The sequence below is a fragment of the Pollicipes pollicipes genome, unplaced genomic scaffold, assembly GCF_011947565.3.
Source record: "Pollicipes pollicipes isolate AB1234 unplaced genomic scaffold, Ppol_2.1 Scaffold_4295;HRSCAF=5057_pilon_pilon_pilon, whole genome shotgun sequence".
Lineage (NCBI taxonomy): Eukaryota > Metazoa > Arthropoda > Thecostraca > Pollicipedomorpha > Pollicipedidae > Pollicipes > Pollicipes pollicipes.
Window position 1 is genome coordinate 41,605,376 of NW_023596461.1, and position 25,383 is coordinate 41,630,758.

Here is a 25,383-nt window from a genome sequence, read left to right on the forward strand (position 1 = left end):
CTCGCCAACGTAGACGCTCACAAAGTCATTGCGACGTAAGCACTCACGAAATCCTCGCCGACGTGGAAGTTCAGGAAGCGTCGCCACGAGTCGGGCAGGAAACAGAAGAGCTTGTCGCCGAGCGGCACGATCAGCCGCGGGTCGAGGCGCCGGGGGTCGCGCGCGCCGGTGATGAAGCTGACCACCAGGCCGACCACCACCACGACGGCCGACGCCAGCGCAGAGTAGTACATGTAGCTCAGGTAGTACACGCCCAGCGCCTCCCCTCTGTGGCGGCGCGGAGAGCGGGATCGGTCACGGTGACAGGGGAGGCGGGGGGGAGGGGGATACGCGTGGAAAGAAATTGCGGTGGGGAGGTGGGGGGGGGGGGGGGGGGAGAGACGCGTGAAAAAATTTACGGTCTCACGGACGCCAGGGCGTGGCGTGGTTGGTATGCGTGTGGTAATTCAGGCAGAGATCATATCTTTCGTTGAGCCCGGTCGCCCCGCCAGGACGGAGAAAATAACAGCACGACATAACAAGGCCATCACCAAGCCAGTATTATGATTGAGACAGCAGCACGAACATCCCATCCTAACGGTATAACTTCGATGTTCGAGACTAGACCTCTCGGACACCATGGATGCCACTCGCATACTCAAATTCGTGCTGTCATTTGTGGAGAGCACTTGCATGCCACCAAGATAACAAAAGGGTGATCTGTTCCGTGAAAGCCTCGCATGTGCTGTCGTCTGTAGTTGCATGCTAAATCACTCACGGATCTTCCACTTCCGCTGAGGCCATGGTGGTCGTAGATGGCGCTAGTGTCGTAGTGAGCAGGTCCTCACTGGTCACGTTATATCGAGGACAGCCCTCGATCGAGACCATAAGCTTGTCAGAGTGAATGCGGCCGTATGCCTTTTCGACTTGAACACCGACTCCGATCCAGAAGATGATGATCAAACCGGTGAAAGTACCCACCATGGCACCCTGGTACAGAAAGGGGAGAACACATGATGCGAACATTTCGCTGTGGTTCCAGAACCAAACGAATTCCAGCCTGCTGTACGACCTATAAAAAAATGTGTAAAAATATACATCCGTACAGATCTCCGAGCTCAATCTAGATTGCACTAGCCAGATGATCGCCATCAGCATTCAAGCCATACTGTTGTGCGGTGATCCCGTGCATGTTTACCTGGCCGCAGACAGCGTAATGTTTTGCATACGGAGCCGAGAACCGTTATCCTCAATTACAATGGCGTTGAAAAAATGGAAAGTAAATAAAATTCCGAGCTATTCGGATAGATGATAAGTCATACTTGCCACAATTCTTGATGACGACGGATGAAAAACAACGGAAATTGCCTTGTCTTTGTATATAACAAGTGATAAAAGTAAAGATGCGGACATCTAAGTCAAGCCTTGCATGGAGATAAAACCCATAGCTTACGTGTCAAAAGCAGCCGGGGCATTTCGAGAAATCCTCAACGAGTCCAGATTGGCACCATATTACAGACTCCACAATATAAGCGTCTCTGCAGTCTCAAAATCACCATAGCAGACGGCGTCCCCCTGTGTTGTGACCCGGTAGCACCCTCCAAACATACATCCCATTCATGTCGGACAGAAACGTAAGCCGTGGATTATATTTTTAAGACAGATTAAATTATTCATTCGCGCCCACCGCCACACGCGGGTATCATAGTTTCACGAAAACGCAGCTGTCAAAATAGAACTACTCACGATGTAGTTGGCCCAGGGGAAGAACATGCCGAGGGTGAAGAGGCCCAGCAGAGGGCCGCCAACCATGCCGAAGATGCTGAGGGCCGCCTGGTGGTCACCCCACAAGCGTCAGCTGTGACGACCAACGAACCCTCCAGTACCAATCACAACTACCAACAATCAACCTCTGCTATCTTGTAAGCGGGGCCAACACGACAAGGTTGGTAAAAATTGTTTTAACGGATTTCGCTATCGCGTGACAAGAATAAAGAAATAAGCAACAATAGGAAACAGGAGGTCGTTGCCGTAGTGTCAAGCCATCATCACCAACCTGCAGGATGTCTCCAAGCCGTTCGGCGACGAAGACCAAGGCAAACGCGAGCAGACCTGGGAACGCCCATCACTGCACTTAAAAGCCAGGAGTGCTGGTAACAAGCTTTTCATAAGTAAACAGCATCAGGAGCTCATTAGTATGGAGCGATCGGTATGTGAGAAGCCCAGGTGGACGGTACGTTCTCTTCACCCCAGGTGACAAAGACGACGGCTTCACTCGGATCGCCGTGTGATCTATCGCCACCATGCGAATTGCTCTGGGATACCGGGCCCATGTATGACATTCTGTGAGCAAAGAAATAGACGGCTTCCACCGCTGATAGATTCTCTTGTGGAAGTAGGATGTTGACAGCAAATAATCGGAATCAGTTAATTCAATAATTATGACGGTTCGTCTTAAACGCACTTCCAAGGACTCCCACTGATTGTGAAAAATATATTTGGCTTAAGCACTTTGTATGCGGCATTCTTATGTGCCTATTGAACGTACCGAAGCCAACGGCCAGAAATTTGGACATCTTGGCCTGCTGCTGACTGGAAATTGCGACCTTCCTGAACGGCTTCACAAAGTCTTCAACTGTCACGGCAGCCAGTGAGTTGATTCCAGAGCTCACAGTGCTGAGAAACAAGGCCTGCCATCACAACTCAGGACATCAAGCTCGACACGGAATAACGAAAGACTTTCATTGACGAATGAGCTTTTGTTGCCTTAAGCCGTTGAACAGTGTTGAATAAATACTAAGAACGCTGCGTAACACTTCAGACACACCGTCTCATTTCAGAGCACCTCTAAATAAGCATAACCATCAATCTCGACTGAGTGCATGCTGAAGCTGGGCATCGATCTCACCTGAGTACGCCAGCGCATTGTTTTTAGCTGGGTGTGACCCGACATCGCCTGAATATGCTCTTTGATTCGCACAAAATCTCTCCTGCAGAGAACCATTGGTCTCGCCTGAGTCGTCTAAGATGACCTTCGACCGAACCTGGGTGTGCCGCTGAGAATATCCAATGATCTCATCCGAATGGGCTACCGAGCATGCCTTCTGATCTCCCTGTGCGTGCAGCTGAAGATGTTCTCTGGTCTCACGCAAGTGCACTGCGAAAGGTGCACTCCAATCCCATCTGCCTGTGTCTCTGAAGGCCCCTTCTCAATGCGCCACTGAGGACGTCCATCGACTTCACCTGCATGAGCCTTCGAGGCTGGCCAGCGGTCTCACCTGAGAGCGCCACTGAAGATGCCGGCCACGAACAGGCCGGGCACGCCGTGGATTTCACCCATGGTGTCCATGACGAACAGTGGGAACAGCTGGTCAGGGGTGCTGACACTCTTGGAGGTCAGTGGGTCACACAGATGGTACTTGGCGTAGATGACCAGGCCGGCGTACCCGCAAATGGTCAGCAGCAGGAACAGGCCGAAGCAGTTAATCCAGATGGCGCTGCGAACGGGCAGTCGTTAGGTGAGGCATAACAGCCTGAGACAAATGCAAATATGGTCAGTGCGTATCCATAAAGCACACATACAAAACGCAGGTACGCAGCTGTTCGCAGGTAAATATATGTAAAGGCACGGTATACAATTTGTCTCGCAGAAATCTACGCAATAGCTTGCACGCAAATTTGTAAGAAAATGTGCGTGGGTACAGGGTATATTCGCATTCACAAACGTTCCGCAACGATGAAAGTACGTATGGAACCAGTGTAAGCATTCATTATTAAGCAACGGGCTGGTACGGGTAATGTTCCCATGGGAGAATTCAAGGACAAGTCGACCACACATGCACCAAATTATCACAGCCAGCTCTAAGACTTCGCTAAGTCTCGTCCGAACCCTTTGAATGAATATATTTCTCAAATCAGAGCTCACGCTAGGCAGAACTTGCGTGGGCCCTGACCCCTATCACCCGACTGCGCAATTCCAGGCAACGACAGAATTTAGTTGCAAAAGTTTCACGTCCTGCAATGCTCGGAACGGTCCGTCCTGCCCTCTGACGTCAAGTGACCTTCAGCGCGACCGCTGCCACCGGCCGCAGGCAAGATCTGTCAAGGGCAAATAGCGAGCGCCTAAAGCGACTCCAACCCACCCCGCCACGGGTAGGTAGCTCGGAAGGCAGACGCTCTTACCAGGCGAGTCATCGGAATGGAGGTCACTGGTTATATCCGGGGTACAGGTTAAGTGACAGCCAGGGACCATTTTGTGCCGCGTGCAAGCAAGATTCCAATCAAAGTGGGTGCACCAGGGCGGTTGCAGTGGACTCGTCCCTGCCTCTCGCCCTGTGGAATCTGGCTTACTATATAAACGACCGTGTACCGCGCGTCACTCGCGCGCCCGCCAGCCTTATCCCACAAACGAGCCGAATCCCGCCGCGGCCGACAGCTGGCTTCAGCGGCGCTCCCTGGAGTCGTTTGGGTGGATCGCCAACAGAGGCGTCACCAGGGTGGGAACTAAAGGGGAGCACAACAGGCATGGTGGAGGATCTTCTCTGCAAATGCTATTTTACCGTCCGGCTTCATGAATCTCATGGTCAGTTTACACTTATTCATTCGGGTTCCTTCGGTGGCAGCTGGTGGACGTTTCATTGCATGTCATGGAGAAATACGATAATAAAAATATTTACTTTTCCCTATGCGGCTGCAGCTACTAACCATATCACATCCCCCCCCCCCCCCCCGCCACCGTTTGACGCCGGATGCGGCGAACCCTGCAGGGACAGTTTATCCCGGCCCGGCACCCAGGGTAGAAATCTGCAGTCAAATTTGCATTACACTACCATAATGTACGTTTGTCCGCAACCCGAGACGTAACGGAGACAGCACAAGAGCCGGGTGTATGTGAGGGAGGGCTGTAAACGTATAAAATCCTTCACAATCTAGGGGGTAAAGAATCTCTTAAATTTTGATCCCGCGACCTATGTGCATCTCGGCGACGTTGTGTTCAGAGCTCATCCAGGCTGTTTTCATGGTCCTGCTGCGCGGCGAGCGTTAAATGAGTGGCCACACTCAGAACGTTGTCATCGTCAGATCCTGCTTCCTTCCAGGCCTCATCAAACTGGCCGGGCATCAGCTCTTCGCGCGGCAGCTCCAAATGGCTCAAGGTGCTCTGATTGGGCGCAAAACGCTGCCATCTGCCTGGACTCATCTCCGGCACTACATGCGAGAAAAGTGTGCAAGCGATGGTTCATTGAATGCTCTGCTTTATGACAGTCGCACACAGATACTGTGGCAATAGCTGTTTATAATGGCTGACTAGCATGTGTGAATATTGCATTGGATCATTTCAGAAGGTTCATTAGATGGTTTGGTATGTTTCATTAACCAGTTATTGTTTGTTTGAGCAATACTATTTAAGTTGAAAACAGCTGTCCAGCTCTTGAAAGCTCCTCCTGTCCAGCTCAGCTGTAAAAACGGTTGAAAAATAGCCCTTGATGCGGTGAATGTCTGTAGGATTTTTTAAATCCCCTGGAGGATCATGTAACACCACTGGCAGAACCGGTGATTTGGGATCCTGAAGCCGTTATATAAATCCCACAAACCGTATGGTTGTGCGCGGGCTCTGTCAAGACGGCTGCGTGGGACGCTGCGACTGGTTATCTGTAACAAGTACGCGATGAGCTTTTCCAAACGCGTTAGATGAGGGAAGGGAGGCACTGGCATTAGTGGCCGCAATCCCTCTCCCACTAAACTGAGAACACGCTGTTTACTTGCAGCTCACGCCCACCCAGTCCTTTGGCAGCCGTAATCTAAACGCGACGTTGTGCGCGCGTAGAATCCGTAGTATTTAAGATCGCTTTTATGCGCGCTCGCAATCTCTGGACAAAGAACACCGGTGCCCGGCGCGGCAGCGGTCGTCGAACCGACCTGCGCCGGCCGTCGCATTAGGGCGCGTCGAACCGACCTGCGCCGGCCGTCGCATTAGGGCGCGGGCACGCGGCAATACAGACGTGTCGGAAAATCACGGCTCCGTAAGCGTTTGAGGGTCAACTTGTACTGGTTGAAAATTAAACTGGGGCGTACCTTTCAGCCATGAAATTTAGAGGTTGAACATCTCAACAGATTAGCAGTCATAGCCACACGAGCAATATAGAATCCACCATTGCGTCAAGAGTTCGTGGAGCTGCAAATGCTAGCCCATCCCAAATATCAGCAGAAAATGGTACAGCTGAAAATACGCAAACTGGTCTACCTTCTGTACGACTCTATTTCACTAAGCGTTTGAAAGTACTGGCCTTTTCAGGTAAGTCAACTACGTGGCCCACGCAAGATACGGCCGACGGAGACTGCAACGTTGGGCGTAGGCGTTCTTGCTCCGAAAGACGGCGAGTGCGCATGCCCAGTTTTTTATATTCTCTACTGACCGATACCAAGGCAGGGTGGCTATTTCCGGTGAGCATGATTTTGTCACAGCATTACAGTTTTCCCGGGTTTCCATCTAATCTGGTGGGCTACCTATGCGGCCGCTCGCTATTTCGGGAGAACCCCAGACAGTTATGACAACGTCCTCAACTTCCACCAGCTTAGAAAAGGCCGAAGGAGCTGTTGTAATCGGATGCCATTGGTAGGTTACCTGATCTCGTCATTTAATACTAGCTCCCCTCGTTTCGTTGACTAATAAATGCAAAAATAAAGGCATCTTTTCGTAGCTTCTAGCTCCCATTTCGGTCAAAAAAGCGACAAAACAAAACCAGAACGAAGAAACTTGGTTCCTTCCGAAAAAGGAGGTCACATCCACTGAGCAGTTCTTTGTGAGGGTGATTTTTATCAGCAGGGGCCCTTCGTCAGTCCCATCTCTTCCATACTAAGAACCTCGTTGCGCCCCAGCCACTGGGCCACAAAATATAAACTCCTATTCTCCTTGCTAGTTCGCCACCAGCAAATTGATTACGGCGAGTCAGTGCATGCATCTTATGTTTTTGTATTCGGGTAAGTGCAGTTTCTTTGTCCAAAATGCAGAGATTCACAATTTTGAACTTTTTTGACCAAAGGTCACAACGTCCTTGACCCACAGGTCTATGCCTGTTCCGCTCCGGCCATTCGACCACGTGGTGTCGAACGGCGCACTTTTGCACTCGTGCTAAGCAAAAAAAATTGAGCGTGTTAGCATTTAAGTGCATTCCAAAAGAAAGGTCCTCGACCCCAGCGCCTTGTGCCGAAATTAGGCGTGGTGAGTGTATTCACTGACCACACGTGACGAAAAAAGCAAACATCTCACCTCACCCCCTGACTGAGAGTCACTGCGGGCCAGACTCCCGGCACGGCGCGCGTGGTGCTAGCACGACGGTCCTGCGTGCGAGGTGTAAACACACTCTGCCTGGACCCTGTGTGGCCCGCGATCAAGTTCAGGAAGTCGTTTGCTGAGACACATGCCAGGCGGCGCCCAGCAGTGACGAGAGCCGGGGTGGTCAGGGCGATTGCGGAAAAAACCAACTGGGCTCTTAAACGGCTTGCTGCTGCTTCTGGCTTGCTGGACTGCTGTGGCTGCGAGGGGATTATTGATATCAGTCGGCAATTGAGCAGATGGTAGGAATGGATGTAAATCTAGGTATATAACTCATTTTTTATAAGCTTTTTGTTTAAATATATACATAAACGGACAAAATATATGAACTAATGTTTTCTCGCTAACGTCATTGAGCCAGTACTTCCTATTGTAATGAATTTAATTTAGAACATAACTTACACTAGCAAAATAAAACAACAAAAACGGCTGCTTGAGACCTCTTTTCCCATATCAATCCTCCTACAGCCTGGCTCTCATAGATTACCATATGTTCATCAGGGGACCCGCCGGGTAAGCACATTTCCTGGAGCTAGTCGGCATGCCTATCTTCTGTCAGTTCCCCGGGTACAATGCTATGGGTGGCGGCCCACAGTTCGGTAGTCACCTGGCTGTACTGCCAGCGCAGGTCATCGGAGCGGCACAGTTTGGTTCCTGAGCGCAAGCTTTCCGTACATCCCAAAACGTCTGGCATTTGTGCTAAACGAGGATAACCCCGCATTTCGGCTGCTGTTTCGTATCTTTAGCGCTTTAGCATAAGCTCAAAAGAACATTACTATGCCATTCTATGCACCCAAATGTGCCATGATTCGTGGTGCGTGTAGATAAAAGTCTACAAAGGTGCCCTTCGCAAGATTTGGGAGCCCTCCTGAGTTAAGACCTTGGAAATAAATGCAGTTGCAAGACGCCAGTGTAAACCCAGCGACCACCCCGACCACCCCGCCAGCGTAAACAGTCGTCGTCACGTGGTGTGGAAAACACAGCGAAAACTGCGTCCGTCAGCAAGATACTGAGGGGGAAGACACCACTGACGGAGTGCGCGTATCGCGTGTGCGACAATCCGCTGAACATATGCAGGGAATAGTTCAAGGAAGGCATGCTGGCGACGTCTGTCCCGTTCACGCAAACGTTGGTTTGCGGGGTTTCGTTCAGCCGTTCATAGTAACCAGCTATCAGAATGGAAGGCGACACCAATCCCATCGCCAAAATACATTGTTCCCCCGACGCTGCCTGGGATGTTTCGCGAGCCGCGCGCTGGACTTATCGCGAACTTCCGACGCGACCAGTTTTGTTTCAACAGCAACAGGTCGACCTCGCACGTCTGCTGGCGGCGACCTGGTGTCATTCAGCCGGGTATCATCGTACATTCTGGCAAATAATGAAACTACCAATTGGTGAAACGAATAGAAATCCCAAACAAGAAAAGAAACGGCACATTGTTGTCTGTAGAGGGGAAAGCCGCGCGAAGCGAAATGTCCTCATCATTTGTTGAACTGAAATGAGTCAATGCTGTCCACCGTAGCATACCCCATTCGCCACCATACGGACAACAAACATGTGAACCCAGCTGGGATGGTCCGGAAGTTACCGCAACAGATACTGGGAAGGGTCGGCTGTGCTCCATAATGATTGCGGATTCAGGTGTATGAACGAAATATGCTGCTAATTACTCCAGAGACTGATGGCTGGCGACCGCTCAGAGTCTGGCAGAAGCCTAATAATCAAATAAAGAGCGGTGCAGGACGGATCACGGCATATCGAGGCCACGGCCAACAAGGACGAGGCGGGAAGGCTCTATCTCAAGGTGAGCAGCCTTGTAAAGCGGCAGGAATACATTAAGCAAACAGTGCACAGGCACAACGCTGTCATGGATCCCTGGTGCTGCAAGAGAAGACGGACGTTCCGTATTCGGACAGACAACGCTCACCCGGAGTTTGACGCGAGCACGGCAGGCGGGCAGAGCACTCACGTGGCCGCCTGGCGTTTGGTGGGCACGCACAGGTAGCGCTGCACCTGGGCCTGGTTGACGCCGTAGATGGTGATCCAGGTGAAGTAGCCGCCGACCACCAGCGTCCAGACAGTGTGCCGTACTCCAGGGTTGGGGTCAAAGCTGCCAGACAGCGCGTGCGTTCGCCGGTCAGATGGCGCGGTCAGCCCGAAGAGCTCTATCATACATGCGCATGGAGTCGATTGGTTAGGGTCGAGTGTTTTATGGAATAATATCAACCCCCGCCCTGATAAGGGTTCGATGCGACCTCCTCATGTTTTTTTTTGAGGATACCTCTCCGGCATATTGTGTAATCGCATTTAAATTTTCAGTGGTTTTTGGTGGATTTATCGCGCATGTTTTGACACCATTGTTGAGGATCACCGCACGGCGATACACGGCCCGGCGCGGCCGGCGGGCGGCATCCGACGATGCCGCGGATCGCGCACGACGGGCCCACATTGTTACATAAACGAAGGTATCTTAACGATTGCTCCAAACACATGCAAACGTACACCATCGTACTCATAATTAAACAATAAACACTCCTGTTTAGATTTCGTGTCGCCATAAGGTGTGGTCTCGTACCTTTAACGTTGTTAAGCTGAAAAAGTGCGATTTTACGGAAAAGTTTACCTTTCACCTGGCGTAACGGGGGCAATGGCTGGCCTAACAACATGCAAACTAGCACTAATCGCGAGACCTCCAGACACCGGCCAGACACCCTTCACTCGGGTGGGGGTCAATTGAACCCCCTGAGATCTCAGAAACTAAGAGAGCTAGAGACACCAAATTTACAGGGTGTGTTGACCTGCACCTAAACTCACTTAGGTCAAAACTTGAGGTTCCCAAGTCGTGACCCTGGGGTCAAATAAGGTCAAACAAGGTCAACACACAGGTTGGTCTGCAAAGTGACCCCAGACCCTAGATCCCTGTTCTTTGCAAAAGGTTGCATCATCATTTGAGGATAGTGACCTTGTTTAAGCTTTTCAAGGTCATGATGACCAAAATCATACAAGACGCTTTATGGTTTGTATTTTAGTAAGCGACAAATATTACGCTAGGCAGTATACTCCTAAAAACAAAATGTTGACACGGGTGGTTTTAGGTCAATGACCTATACTGACCTTTGAAAAGCGCATGGAAGATGTATAATGCGGTTCCTGTTATCAATAAATTCGAAATGAGCACCACGAACTACCCCATACAGCAAGCCCTAGAGTAATAAAACAGTTTGGCTTTGACCTTGGTCCGACCTTTAAAACTGACCTTAGCTCAATTAAATTTGTTCATTCCATTAAAGTGTTGCCTAAGAAAGTATCTCGGAGATGTATGGTCTCGTCTAACACTTCGTTGTTGCACCAGATTGAACGACTTCCTAGAAATTGACTTCGCAGATTCCATGGCCTGACTTTGACCTGCCGTAGGTCAGCGACCTTACAAGATACGTCTAAATTGTTAATACCAAATGATCCGCTATTCACTTTTCTACAGCCTATGCGAAATTGGGCTCGGCTGTACTACGCAGTTCGGAAACCATTCTGGAAAATATTTCGGGGAGGCCGATTTGCCCCCCCCCCCCCGAGCGCGTGTTATGACAGGGCGGCCATGTCACGTTGTTGCAAAGTCACTACATATCCCCTGCACTGCCTAGATGACAAACCAGGGTAAAATTTGTCCATTGCCAAGACCACTGGAGTGGTGGGATCAATATTCATGGACCAAGGTGCATTTAGCGAGAACTGCTGCCAACGCCACCTGATCAAATCATTCATGTAATTAGATTATGTTTTCTGCTCACTTTGGAGTTTATCATTTATGTGTGGACGTTTCGTTCTGCGTCAACACACAGTGGTTGTCGTGGCGTGGCGCATTAAGACGCCTGCGTTATGTTCAGGTTTTGCAACGCTCTACAACCAACGTCTAAGCCCGTGCAAGCTTACGGGAAGCGGGAAGGTCCCGACCCATCTCATTCGCTCTGTTCTATGCATTCAATTCAGACTGCACCAGACTTACTTGAAGAACTCTATCCGGTCTCCTTGTCTCGATATCTCCCAGACTTCGCTGAACCCTCCGACATCGAACGAGCCTTTGATGATGACAGCCAGCATGGCGCCGAACATGATGACCACCTGGACGGTATCCGTCCAGAGCACTGCCTTCATACCGCCCTGCCAAGAGCGACCGAGACTTCAGAGAAGCGGACCCCAGACCGATCACTGGCGTGGCGAGCCGGCGCTCCCTCCATCACCTGGACGGTATCAGTCTAGAGCACTGCCTTCATACCGCTCTGCCGAGAGCGACCGAGACTTCAGAGTAGCGGACCCCAGACCGATCACTGGCGCGGTGAGCCGGCGCCACCGCCCCGCCCACGACAGCTGTTGTAGAGAAGAGCACGTCTGGTAGTCCGGGGGAGAACGCATTCGCCGCGCGCGGCAGAGGGCACTCGCGCGCGGGCACGTTGGTGGGGTCGCGCGTTAGCTGCACACACGCACGCGCGAGCGGAGTGGAACGGGACAGCACGCGCATGTGCGCACGTACTATGTTTAGATGAAAATAAATTTTACAATATATATATATATATATATATATATATATATATATATATATATATATATATATATATCAATATAACTAAAATAAATGTGACAATAATTTGCCTGTTGACGCCAGCTCTCCCAAACTGAGTTTTGCATAGTACTTAGTTTGCAAAGTAATAATGGCACTTGATAGAAGGAAGTGATAGGTGAAAGCGTGAGCAAACCGGTTCTCTGGAAGCTGCCTTGATTGGACAGGGGCCAGCGACCGAAAAGTCTAGCCATATTTGGTCGGCATTAAACCGGTTTGCCACACCGAGGTAATTGCGCTGATGAGAACTCAGCCACTCACCAGCGTCGTGTATATAATGCAGACGAAGAAGATGACGCACACCGAAAGGTAGACGTTTATTCCAGTCACTGAGGAAACAAAAGTTGGAGAAATAGCTAATTCTTACGCTTTTATTTTGGAAAATGACTTGCTGGTCAGAGGTGCTTTAACGCCGCTAAAAATTAGCTTGAGAACGCGCGAGCAGGTTCCGAGCCGTGCAAACGGTCCAAGCATGCAAGCAAATAAGGCTCAACACACCGCCATTATGCCAAAAGTTGAGCCTTTTAAGATCTTGTAAAGGAAAAAGGGGCAGATATAGTGTAAAGTTCGCGACATGTGGTCACTTTCCACGCCATTAATATCCAAGACACGAATGGAGTTGTCAGTGTTTCATTTTCACGATCACACTTACCTTGAGACAGCGCCAGTGATGGGGCGTAGACCACGATGGCCATGTAGATGCACTGCAACACGTCACAGGATCAGGCCACGCCAACTTTGATGGAAACTTGATGGCAGTTTGATCTGAGGTGTTCACGATTATACGCACAGGCTGCACCAAATTGCTGTCAAACCTTTCTGCACCAATGTATCAATACTAGCTCCTAGAACGCTGATTTCCAAGTTAAAAACGATGGTTATGTGTCTGTCGTGATGAGTTCATATGGCGTACACCAACATGAGCAATGAGATGCACAAGGTCGACGATCGTCAATGCATTTGGCATTCAAGAATGAATTTGAAAAATAAGTCAATAATACGCTAACGTGTGGCTTTGTTCGCGAGAACGATGCGTCCACGGCTGTAACCCACAATAAAGGGAGAATTACGGCTGCGTGGTGTTGCCAACGAACGAATGCCCTCTTATCTCAGAGGCCATTCGTTAGCCTTATGTTCACTGTTTGCGCGGCTTGTCATGTGTGGTTCCCAAGGATTAAATGCTTCGCTCACCATTTGTATGCAAAATATAGCGCCTCCAGTGACCCGAACCACGCGATGAAACCGCAACTCCAGGTACTGAGAACACCAGAGGAAAATGTCGGTTAAAGACAGGCAAATATATATCATGATGGGCGGTAGCTACCGCCTGACATAGTGTTGGCCTGCTGCGATATCACACGACCGCAGCCATTCAGGGCATTCCAAAATGCGCGAAACAACTCTTCCACCGAAACACTTTTAAAGGAATGCAGAGCTCAAAACAAGAATTAGAACGCCATCTTTCTGACTTGTCTTCTCTTGCTCAGACACTTAAGACACTCGCTCGCTTTTCTCGCCGGCACACTCGTCTTGTCTGAGGCCGCATGTCATAATAACAAGCCGATACCCAAGATGCAACGCGAAAGGCGGTGGGATCCGGAGACCAGGCAGCCACTCAGGCGAACAGAACGAGTGCATTCCCCACACATATGCGCCCTTGAAGCGCGCGAGTCGAGAGCGCTGGCCACCTGCCTCGTAGGCGGAGATGACGCGCAGGTTGAAGAAGACGGGCATGTACAGGTAGGCGGCGGCCGGCATCACGATGAAGTAGGAGAAGCCGATGATCCAGTACTGTGTGCCGTTCTGGTACACCTCGGCGGGCGTACCCAGCAGCGTGATGGCCGACATGAAGCTGGAGGGAAGCAGATCAACGTCAGATGGCGGCAACACGCGGCCCATAGGCGGCACGGCAGCTGACGACCGCACAGCGAGCACTGGCAGGAAGCAGGCCTGCTGTCCAGGGCAGCAGGTTCGGCTCTGCTTTGTGGAGACGTCGGGGGTTAATCAGACGGAGCTTGACCTCAGAGTCAGGCAGTGTTGTAAGACAAGGGTATGGGTGATGTGGCATGACGCACATTATCTTAATTATCCGAGATGTGTCGCACCTCGTTTGAGTGTTGTTTTGACCTGCGATAACCTGGTGACGGAATATAAAAATACGGTTACGCTAGTTAAAATACCTTGCTAGTGATGAACGTGAAGCAAAATGCATGGGAGGAAGAGATGATTCACTTGTTGCGCCAGCATCGCTAATCACAATAATACCACCTTCGGGGGTCTTACACATTACTTGATCAATTCCTGCGGGGCTCATATTACACAACCCGTGTATGACACCTTCGCCCAGATAAGTTTAGAGACGGTTACAGTTGCTGATGGTCCAGACAAAAATGGGACGACTTCTAGGAGTCATACAACTTTCCCTGCTGTGTTTTACCCTGCGTATCCTGCGTTGCACCAATGCGGTGGGTCGTTCTTCGTACCAGCAGAAATGCGCTCCTAAATAATGGAGGCCACTAAGCACGGCCGGTTATGGAAACTAAAGCCGTAGCCAGTTGCAAATAACGATAGCAGGATCAAATGGCTGCAGCCGCATTCCACTTGTGAGCTGGGGCAGGTGCAGCCCCTGCAGTCATGTACTGGACAGAGGACAGAGGGCTCTGACCGGCCTCAGCGTTTACGCCGTCATCGGGCGGCATCTGCACTGCTGTGCCGGCCATCCGTCTCGGCACTGACCACCCAGTCGCCAGTGACTCGATGTCCCCGTACAAATCATCTGATGCGCTGTATCATCCAGCTGCTATCTCCCTCGACTACCTGCCCCTAGTCCTCAGGCGTGTCTTACCGTCCGGGCAGTGTCTAACCGCCCCACCAGGCCTCGGCGCCTCCGACCCGCCTCCCGTCCTCAGGCGTGTCTTACCGTCCGGGCGTGTCTAACCGCCCCGGCAGGCCTCGACGCCTCCGACCCGCCTCCCGTCCTCAGGCGTGTCTCACCGTCCTGGCGTGTCTAACTGCCCCGGCAGGCCTCGCGCCTCCGACCCGCCTCCCGTCCTCAGGCGTGTCTTACCGTCCGGGCATGTCCAACCGCCCCGGCAGGCCTCGGCGCCTCCGACCCGCCTCCCGTGCTCAGGCGTGTCTTACCGTCCGGGCGTGTCTAACCGCCCCGGCAGGCCTCGGCGGCTCCGACCCGCCTCCAGTCCTCAGGCGTGTCTTACCGTCCGGGCGTGTCTAACCGCCCCGCCAGGCCTTGGCGGCTTCGACCCGCCTCCAGTCCTCAGGCGTGTCTTACCGTCCGGCCATGTCTAACCGCCCCGGCAGGCCTCGGCGCCCCCAACCCGCCTCCCGTCCTCAGGCGTGTCTTACCGTCCGTTCGTGTCTAACCACCCCGGCAGGCATCGGCGCCTCCCACCCGCCTCCAGTCCTCAGGCGTGTCTTACCGTCCGGGCGTGTCTAACCGCCCCGCCAGGCCTTGGCGGCTCCGACCCGCCTCCAGTCCTCAGGCGTGTCTATCCCTGCTTTCCAACCGCCCCGGCAGGCCTCGGCGCCTCCGACCGCTCACCTGCGGCTCTGAAGCGTCCTCCCACAGTGCCGGAGTATCCCTGCCCTCCGCGGACTGTCGATGGTGCGGCGGCCGCCGGCCTGCCGCCCCAGCGGACCCACCTGGCGATGAGGGACATGGCGGCGGGCAAGGTGCCCATCTGACGGCCGCCCAGCAGGTAGCCCTCGGTGTCGTTCATCTCACTGCTGTGGCACAGGCCGTAGTAGAGGCCGATGCCCAGCGAGATGGCCAGCAGCAACGCGAACACCACGTAGTCCACCGTCGAAAACCGGGTGATGAGCTCCTCCACGTTGATGCCGACTTTCTCGACCGCCTCGGCGGCGGCGGCGACGGCCGGGGTTGCCATGGCCACGACCCGGGTGGGGTCAGGTCAGGTCCAGTCAGGTCGGAGTCAGTCGAGCCGCAGGCGTGCTGGAGACCTCCACTCCGCCGTGTGCCGGCCAGAGAGCCACCAACCGGTCTGGTCCGCCTGGAAGACGACCCGTTACGCAGGTCAGTATGCAGAATCACTATGCGGAGTATCGGGTCTCCTGCAGCCCTCATGAATGGGGTAAACTGTACCCTAGCTGCAGACGTTGGTAGATCGTATCCGACCAAAGGCAACCAGCGCGGAGGCCCTGGCTATAGAGGCCCTTCTGCGTACATTTACGTATGTTTCACTTCTGTTGGGACACCATCTGACCCACAACAGTGGTATTTATCACGACCTAATGATGCAAGCCAGTTTGTTATCCTCGTCACTGGATAAACCAGCGCCAAAAAATCGTAAATGACCGTAACTTGCATTTATTCAATAACATATTCCCGCACTTCCGAGTCATCGGAATACAGTCATTGCAAGATAAACAAGAGGCACAGAAGCCACCTATATGCATGTGGTCGCTGCTATTCTCTCGCCTGTGATCCGTGCAACGCAACAGCAGCCTGATGTCGCAACAGCTCTCGAGTTCTTCCTCGCGATGTCCGACAAAACAACAACGGCCCGACCTCAAGGACGGCAAATGACCTCACCGGATGCGGTGATTTCGAAACGTTTGCCAGCGCATAATGAAGCTCTCTCACCACTGACTACGCTGGGGAATCCTTGATTTAAATGCGGTAGTAGCCTTCCACTGTACGCCGCTCGTACGCCTCTGCTAAAAACGTTCAATAGCGATCCATCCAATTTTCTAGAGTCCCCAGTATTACTGGAACGGTCCTACATATCCGCTCACTTCGACGGGATTATGAGCCTTATACAATTGCAAAATGAATGCTGCCTTTGAACTCGCTTGCACTCGCTTGCAAAACAGAGCACAATCGTTCGAAGCTGCAGCGCAAACGCGACCAAACATTGCCGGTCTAGTGACGCAGGCAGCCGCGTCAGCTGCCATCACACCACCGTCCCGTGCTGTGACGTCAACTGCCGCCACACCACCGCACCGTGCTGTGACGTCAGCTACCGTCACACCATCGCCCCGTGCTGTGACGTCAGCTGCCGTCACACCATCGCCCCGTGCTGTGACGTCAGCTACCGTCACACCATCGCCCCGTGCTGTGACGTTAGCTGCCGCCACACCACCGTCCCGTGCTGTGACGTCAGCTGCCGTCACACCATCGCCCCGTGCTGTGACGTCAGCTGCCGCCACGCCACCGCCCTGTGTTGTGACGTCAGCGGCTGAGCCGGGCCGTCCGCGCTGGATTAACGTGACCTGACTTTCCAGAAGCGCGGCGAATGGCGCCGGCATGACGGAGCGTTAATCCCGCGCCATTGCTGGCCCGCTGTCGTGCTGTCCCGTGCCCGCTGCTGCCCTCTCCAGGTCATCCCGCGGCGCCAGCCGACGCCCAGACGGCCGCGTCTCAGTTGAACCGAACCGTCTCAGTTGGAGCGGACCATCCCAGTTGGACCGCAGCGTCGCAGTTGGACCGGACTGCCCGGTTTGGACTGGGCCGTCGAATTTTGGCCGGACCGCCTAAATTGGTTCATGCTGTCTGCATCTGAATTTTGCCAATTCTGGCGCTGTAGCAAGCAACTGTTAACTGCGCTGCACTGCAGTCTGAATGAAACCACGCAGTCTGGGTCGGACTGAACTGTTTCAATACAAAGTCCGGCATTTCCAGCCGCGGCCTGACTTGGCCGCGCCTGGCATCTTTGAGGACATACCGATTTGAACATCTGACGCTATCCAGAGCTTACTGAGCCAGACAACTTGTGTCACACAGGCATGCCCAGCCCATACAGTAACGTTCGGCGTTTAAAACATACAGGCGCCTTGCTTTGAGGTCGTTTGCACTATTTAAAGCAATTACGTGCAATACAATCCAAATTCAAACGTCGCCTGGTTCACCATTTCGTGGATTTCCCCCAGTTCGTTATCGAACCGTTCTAGTTTGAATACTGAAATTTGCTACCCTGTTCTGTTTGTACATTTGGGGTCTCATAAAAGAGATTTAGCGCCCTGCAATAGGCGGGGAGGGGTCTAAGCTCCATTTGCGAAATACTTGTTAGAACAAGTCACTGCGTGCACTGGTGTATTAACTCCTACCGTTGAGCGCCAATGCTGTATTGAAGTAGGTTTACACGTCAAGTATAGCATAGATAAACATTTACCAGCCCTAATGAATTCGGCCAGCTCACGTAAACAGAATAAAGGCACGCAAGGAGTGTAGCATCCCACGAGCTGCTGGTGGTCTCGTTGCTGAAGTCATGATGAGCTGCTGGTGGTCTCGTTGCTGAAGTCATGATGAGCTGCTGGTGGTCTCGTTGCTGAAGCCATGATAAGCTGCTGGTGGTCTCTCTTGCTGAAGCCATGATAAGCTGCTGGTGGTCTCGTTGCTGGAGCCAAAAGCTGCTGGTGGTCTCGCTTGCTGAAGCCATGATAAGATGCTGGTGGTCTCGTTGCTGAAGCCATGATAAGCTGCTGGTGGTCTCCCTTGCTGAAGCCATGATAAACAGCTGGTAGTCTCGTTACTGAAGCCATGATAAGCTGCTGGTGGTCTCGTTGCTGAAGCCATGATGAGCTGCTGGTGGTCTCGTTGCTGAAGTCATGATGAGTTGCTGGTGGTCTCGTTGATGAAGTCATGATGAGTTGCTGGTGGTCTCGTTGCTGAAGTCATGATGAGTTGCTGGTGGTCTCGTTGATGAAGCCATGAGCTGCTGGTGGTCTCGTTGCCGAAGTCATGATAAGCTGCTGGTGGTCTCGTTGCCGAAGTCATGATGAGCTGCTGGTGGTCTCGTTGATGAAGTCATGATGAGTTGCTGGTGGTCTCGTTGCTGAAGTCATGAGTTGCTGGTGGTCTCGTTGATGAAGTCATGATGAGTTGCTGGTGGTCTCGTTGCTGAAGTCATGATGAGCTGCTGGTGGTCTCGTTGCTGAAGTCATGATGAGCTGCTGGTGGTCTCGTTGCTGAAGTCATGATGAGCTGCTGGTGGTCTCGTTGCTGAAGTCATGATGAGCTGCTGATGGTCTCGTTGCTGAAGTCATGATGAGCTGCTGGTGGTCTCGTTGCTGAGGCCATGATGAGCTGCTGGTGGTCTCGTTGCTGAAGTCATGATGAGCTGCTGGTGGTCTCGTTGCTGAAGTCATGATGAGCTGCTGATGGTCTCGTTGCTGAAGTCATGATGAGCTGCTGGTGGTCTCGTTGCTGAGGCCATGATGAGCTGCTGGTGGTCTCGTTGCTGAAGTCATGATGAGCTGCTGGTGGTCTCGTTGCTGAGGCCATGATGAGCTGCTGGTGGTCTCGTTGCCGAAGTCATGATGAGCTGCTGGTGGTCTCGTTGCCGAAGTCATGATGAGCTGCTGGTGGTCTCGTTGCCGAAGTCATGATGAGCTGCTGGTGGTCTCGTTGCCGAAGCCATGATGAGCTGCTGGTGGTCTCGTTGCCGAAGCCATGATGGGCTGCTGGTGGTCTCGTTGCCGAAGCCATGATGAGCTGCTGGTGGTCTCGTTGCCGAAGCCATGAGCTGCTGGTGGTCTCGTTGCCGAAGCCATGATGGGCTGCTGGTGGTCTCGTTGCCGAAGCCATGATGAGCTGCTGGTGGTCTCGTTGCCGAAGCCATGATGGGCTGCTGGTGGTCTCGTTGCTGAAGCCATGATAAGCTGCTGGTGGTCTCGTTGCCGAAGCCATGAGCTGCTGGTGGTCTCGTTGCCGAAGCCATGATGAGCTGCTGGTGGTCTCGTTGCCGAAGTCATGATGAGCTGCTGGTGGTCTCGTTGCTGAAGCCATGATGAGCTGCTGGTGGTCTCGTTGCTGAAGCCATGAGCTGCTCGTGGTCTCGTTGCTTAAGTCATGATGAGCTGCTGGTGGTCTCGGTGCTGAAGCCATGATGAGCTGCTGGTGGTCTCCCTTGCTGAAGCCATGAGCTGCTGGTGGTCTCGTTGCTGAAGTCATGATGAGCTGCTGGTGGTCTCGTTGCCGAAGTCATCATGAGCTGCTGGTGGTCTCGTTGCTGAAGTCATGATGAGCTGCTGGTGGTCTCGTTGCCGAAGTCATGATGAGCTGCTGGTGGTCTCGTTGCTGAAGCCATGATGAGCTGCTGGTGGTCTCGTTGCTGAAGCCATGAGCTGCTCGTGGTCTCGTTGCTTAAGTCATGATGAGCTGCTGGTGGTCTCGGTGCTGAAGCCATGATGAGCTGCTGGTGGTCTCGTTGCTGAAGCCATGAGCTGCTGGTGGTCTCGGTGCTGAAGCCATGATGAGCTGCTGGTGGTCTCGTTGCCGAAGTCAGGGTGCACGCAGCAAGCTATGCTTGTTAGGCTCTTTCGACCCAAAGCCACACTCACATACTTTTCGGAATAAATGTATTTAAAGTTCTTGTGTTCAGTCCCCAAATTATCGTTAAATGTCTGCGATAAGCTTGTGTGGTACTGGGCAGACAGCACCACCCAGTACTGGTGACGCGATGTCGAGGTGCAGTCACCTCTCAGAGTACATTGCCGGTATCCCAAAAGGAAACAAGTCCCGCGTCGCTTCCAAATCCTTTCTCCATGTCGAGTCTTAAAAATGGTGTGTTTTGGGTTCAAAATTAAGAGCAATATGCTGTAACATTAAACTGGTTTCATACCGATAACACTTAATGAAAAATATTACAACCTTTGAGCCATAGCCGGCTGAATTTGGACATGGATCGCAAGACGTGATTTGCAGCAAGCGCTTTTCTTGTTTGCGGACGGTAGGGCTTGCCGTCGCAGTTCGGGGCTATCTAACCATGATCAGAACGCGAGCTGTTTTGTCAGTCATCTTCACTGGAACAGGGATGCCTGGATCAGAGAAACCCATGCAAGGACACCGGTCACGAGATACACTGCTTTCCAGTGCATCAGGGACGCAATGGCCGAAAACCGGTCATAGCGATACTGGCTATAAGCACAGTCCTAACCAAACTGCACCAGGCTGAGCAAAGCATTCTGGGTAGTATGGCTTTGAGCCAATACAGTGGCATCCACCTGTAACACACTTATCTCAAATGTTCGGTGGTTCATTGCGCCTAATTGTCCACCAACTGCTATCGAGTGTTGACACAACCAACGACGTTTAACAACGCCGCGTCTGGCGGCGAATGACACTTTTTGCATCATATTTTCTACATTTTTACACACGTAAGATTCTGACACCTTGTTTTGCCCAGATGCACGCCCACTGTTCTTTTTTACATTTAAGTAGCCACCGTCTTGTTCGGCTTGGAGCCAGCTGTCCGTCTAGGCAAACTTTCATCCCGCTGCGCCGAATCACGGGAGCGCCCCCGCCCCTCCCCTGCCAGCCCGCACCTGCGCAGTTGGGGTGACTTTCGGGCCCCGGACGATCCCGCCCCGGGCGAGTTTGACCGGGGCGGGCGTCCGTCCCTGCTCGACCGGTTCTCGTTGGAAACTGTCCAAATGGGAATTTCACGAGGGTGAAGCACAAGACTCATGAGCTGAGCACTGGGAGATTTCAAATGCCCACTCATTGGGAAAAGCTGCAGCGTTGGTGCTGCTGCCACGTTTCACGTCTGTTGAAAGCCGAGATCCACAACAGCCGATCAACAGGTCGAGAGAATATCGTTGCTTCATTACGAAAAGTACAAGTAAGTCTGAATTACTACCGTCGTTGATCTTCGCCAGGGTATGCAGCAGTTGCATTCCTACTGTAATGCCTGGGTACGCTGATCACACAACCTGCCTGTCGATGTAAAATTCATTATCTCCTCCCGGTCCCAACACTGGCGTACGTTGCCGAGCGATTATCGAATTATGAGCAGGAAGCAATAGCAAAACCTAGACATCCCAGCGTGCTTATAAGACAGCACACCAGATAGCTACAAATCATTTCCCTCCCTGGAATGCCTATGCATTTCCCCACCTCCAACACAGGGTGCAATACAGCCTTCGTCGTGACTAAAAAAACACCGCCATGTTGGAAACCGAACTCGTCCTGCCTCGGCCGCAACGAGGCCGTTCCAGCCCATCCCACACACTTGCGGCTGGAGAATGTGGCCCTGCACAGGAGCTCCATGGAAGACGCCCTGCAGTCTAGGGTAGCGATGTGCGAGACCGCACACAGTCTCCAACACGGTACCGGTTGAGAAAGGCGGCTGTGGCAGTTGGGGCTTTACTCGGTAAGCTACGAGGAAAGCTAAATATACCGCTGACTTGCAACTTGCACTTTGCAAGCGTCTTGCAGTTATGATGACGTCAAGACTCCGACAGGCTTAAGTCGCTCGTAATGAACCATCCATGACAGGATTCGCTGAAATATTGCTCTCCGGCTGGTAGAAAGACCGATTTTAATTCGACGTCTTGGCAGACCCGAATGCATGGGTGGCATCTGTTCAAGTAAAACCTTACGGCATTGAGTCGACGGCAGGAGTAGCTGAGATCCAAAAGGTCTCTTGGCAGCAAGCACACGCTATTTTGAAACGGCACATGGCGTTTTAGCAGATTGTGTTTCAGACAAATAGCAGCAAAGAAGATCCCAATTATCAAGTATTAGACCTGAGGATAAACAAGTGTCACTATTACAGTGGTTTTCAGATGCCGTTTGCGACAAAACGAGTGGCTGTCGTTTGAAAAGACAGCTCCTCAGAGCAATGTCATGCTTGAAATCGGCCGTCTCAGCTCCCCAAATGTACACTTCGCGGCTGTAACAGATTCCGGCCGCCTTCAGCGCACGGATTCACAATGGCCGCACGTGGCTGAATCTGAGCTGACCTAATGGGCCGTATGCGGCGGCATGAGAGGCGAATATAAATTATGCAAAGTTCAGAGCCTTTGGGCTTTGGCACTGCATCAGCCCATTCGCATCCGCTGAAGTAGGTAAGTTGACTGTAGTACCTTAAAAAATAACGCCTTAGAATTAATCGTACAATACTTAGAATTAATGTATAATCTTGTCTTATTCATACACAAGCTAACAGTCATGTTGTTACTCAGATATCACTACCGAAAGCAAAACTGACAGTATGTGTTGATAAAATAAGTCTTCGTGGAATTAACACTTGTGGTCACTGCGACGGCGTAAGCGTCTTCGCAGTGACCACAGCGCGACCTCGGGTGTTCGCGTGTGCCTGTGGATGGCGCAGCTCATGCAGTGTATGTGTTAGCCGGTGCACCCCACTGCCGCACGTGTTCAGGCGCTGGGCAATGCAATTTAGAATCAGCCACGGTGCTTCGCGATCTACACGTGGGCTTCAAAAATGGTTTGCCCTGTCTCGTTGTTACCCCAGGTGGCCGGTATTCTTTACACGCGCCTGCTACTCATCTTGTTCTTCATCATCGTCCATCTGTTTTAAGCCGTTCTCGCCGCCAGCTTGGTAATTGACCTTTTATCGTTCAAATTGATAGCAATGCCTTCACCGTCGATCACCATGAATGCATTGTGTGTTGCAGAGCCTTTCTTTTGCTCGCGAGTCCACCCCGCGGCTGATTTTGAAACTCAGACGTCGGTCTTCCTGACAGACGTAACGCTGATGCAGCGCTGTCCTGAGAGAAGAGCGGCTCACAGAGACATCTTTATCATGCTGTTGAAATCTATTTGAGCATCGAATCCGAATTCTGATCCGAGGTCGAATACATCTGCTCTAAGATTCAAAGAAAAAAATGTTGCGAGCTCTCGGCCTTCACAACCCAAGCATGACAATAACCTAAACAAACACGAAATCACCCTCTGTCGGTGTATGCGCACAAGTGTCCGCGGATCGCTGAGTCGGGGCGCACGGGGTAGAGTGGTCAGCTGGCGGAGTGGTCAGCTGGCGGTGGGCGTGGCGACCAGACACATGCGAGGGGACCGGCGCTGCCCGAAACCGAGTGATGCGGGTGTGTTGCGGCGCGAAAGCGGCGGTTTTTTGTCCGGATTCGCCGCCGTCCTGACCCGACGGTGGGGAGAGAGCGCAAGAGCGCGCGCGCGCGCGCGCGTGCGAGAGAGAGAGAGAGAGAGAGAGAGAGAGAGAGAGAGAGAGAGAGGAGAGAGAGAGAGAGAGAGAGAGAGAGAGAGAGAGAGAGAGAGAGAGAGAGAGAGAGAGAGAGAGGAGAGAGAGAGAGAGATAGAAGAGAGAGAGAGAGAGAGAGAGAGAGAGAGAGAGAGAGGAGAGAGAGAGAGAGAGAGAGAGAGAGAGAGAGAGAGAGGAGAGAGAGAGAGAGAGGAGAGAGAGAGAGAGAGAGAGAGAGAGAGAGAGAGAGAGAGGAGAGAGAGTAGAGAGAGAGAGAGAGAGAAGAAGAGAGAGAGAGAGAAGAGAGAGAGAGAAGAGAGAGAGAGAGAGAGAGAGTAGAAGAGAGAGAGAGAGAGAGAGAGAGAGAGAGAGAGAAGAGAGAGAGAGAGAGAGAGGAGAGAGAGAGAGAGAGAGAGAGAGAGAGAGAGAGAGGAGAGAGAGAGAGAGAGAGAGAGAGAGAGAGAGAGAGAGAGAGAGAAGAGAGAGAGAGATAGAGAGAGAGAGAGAGAGAGAGAGAGAGAGAGAGAGAGAGAGAGAGAGAGAGAGAGAGAGAGAGAGAGAGAGAGGAGAAGAGAGAGAGAGAGAGAGGAGAGAGGAGCAGAAAGAGAGAGAGAGAGAGAGAGAGAGGGTCCAAACCTGTTTATTAACGTCATGACTGAGACCAACCACAACCACATAGCCCCAGATTACAATCGCAGCCCGCGGCCCACAACAGCGCCCGCCCACCGATGCTTTACACAGCTAATGCGCACGCCCGTAGTCTGAACCTAATCCGCTGTGCGTGGCCCTCTCATAGACAACAGCGGACGTGCCGCCTGACTGGCACGCGCACGTCCCTGTCGTCCGCATTCGGCCCCACCCCAGCAGCCTTGTAACCAGCCCGATCCCCACCGAGCGACATTGGGCGCTGGACGTGGCGGGACGAGGCCGCCCGGAACGGCGGTGTCGCTGATCTGGCGGGTCGCCATACGGCAGTCCGGCGAGCCGCCATACGGCGGTCTGGTGAGCCCGGGACCACAGCGCAGTCTCCCCCATGGGAGCAGGCCAGCGCCGTGCCCGAGACTGCGGTGCAGTCCCCCCCCCCGCCCATGAGAGCAGGCCAGAGCCGTGCCCGAGACTGCGGTGCAGTCCCCCCCCCCGCCCATGAGAGCAGGCCAGAGCCGTGCCCGGGACTGTGGTGCAGTCCCCCCCCCCCATGAGAGCAGGCCAGAGCCGTGCCCGGGACTGCGGCGCAGTCTCTCCCCCTCACGAGACCAGGCCAGCGCCGTGCCCGGGACTGTGGTGCAGTCTCCTCCCCCCTCACGAGACCAGGCCAGCGCCGTGCCCGGGACTGTGGTGCAGTCCCCCCCCCCATGAGAGCAGGCCAGAGCCGTGCCCGGGACTGCGGCGCAGTCTCTCCCCCCTCACGAGACCAGGCCAGCGCCGTGCCCGGGACTGCGGCGCAGTCTCCCCCCCCCCCCATGAGAGCAGGGCACGCTGAGCCCGACCAGACGTCGGGGATGGGCACACGACCTTCA

General features: G+C 52.8%; 1 protein-coding gene across 1 annotated transcript in view; it reads right to left on the reverse strand.

The window, feature by feature from the left end:
- Positions 1-25,383, reverse strand: part of LOC119096973 (sodium-coupled monocarboxylate transporter 1) — a 29,750-nt gene that overhangs the window by 1,640 nt on the left and 2,727 nt on the right. The window contains exons 2-14 of the mRNA XM_037219975.1: positions 15,588-15,955; positions 13,620-13,779; positions 13,119-13,184; positions 12,580-12,631; positions 12,189-12,256; positions 11,316-11,470; positions 9,282-9,422; positions 3,258-3,476; positions 2,528-2,655; positions 2,036-2,091; positions 1,726-1,812; positions 758-969; positions 48-267 (exon numbers count right to left, since the gene is read on the reverse strand). Coding sequence (XP_037075870.1) covers positions 48-267; positions 758-969; positions 1,726-1,812; positions 2,036-2,091; positions 2,528-2,655; positions 3,258-3,476; positions 9,282-9,422; positions 11,316-11,470; positions 12,189-12,256; positions 12,580-12,631; positions 13,119-13,184; positions 13,620-13,779; positions 15,588-15,832 — 1,809 coding nt within the window. The 5' untranslated portion in view covers positions 15,833-15,955. The remainder of the gene's footprint in view (positions 1-47; positions 268-757; positions 970-1,725; positions 1,813-2,035; positions 2,092-2,527; positions 2,656-3,257; positions 3,477-9,281; positions 9,423-11,315; positions 11,471-12,188; positions 12,257-12,579; positions 12,632-13,118; positions 13,185-13,619; positions 13,780-15,587; positions 15,956-25,383) is intronic.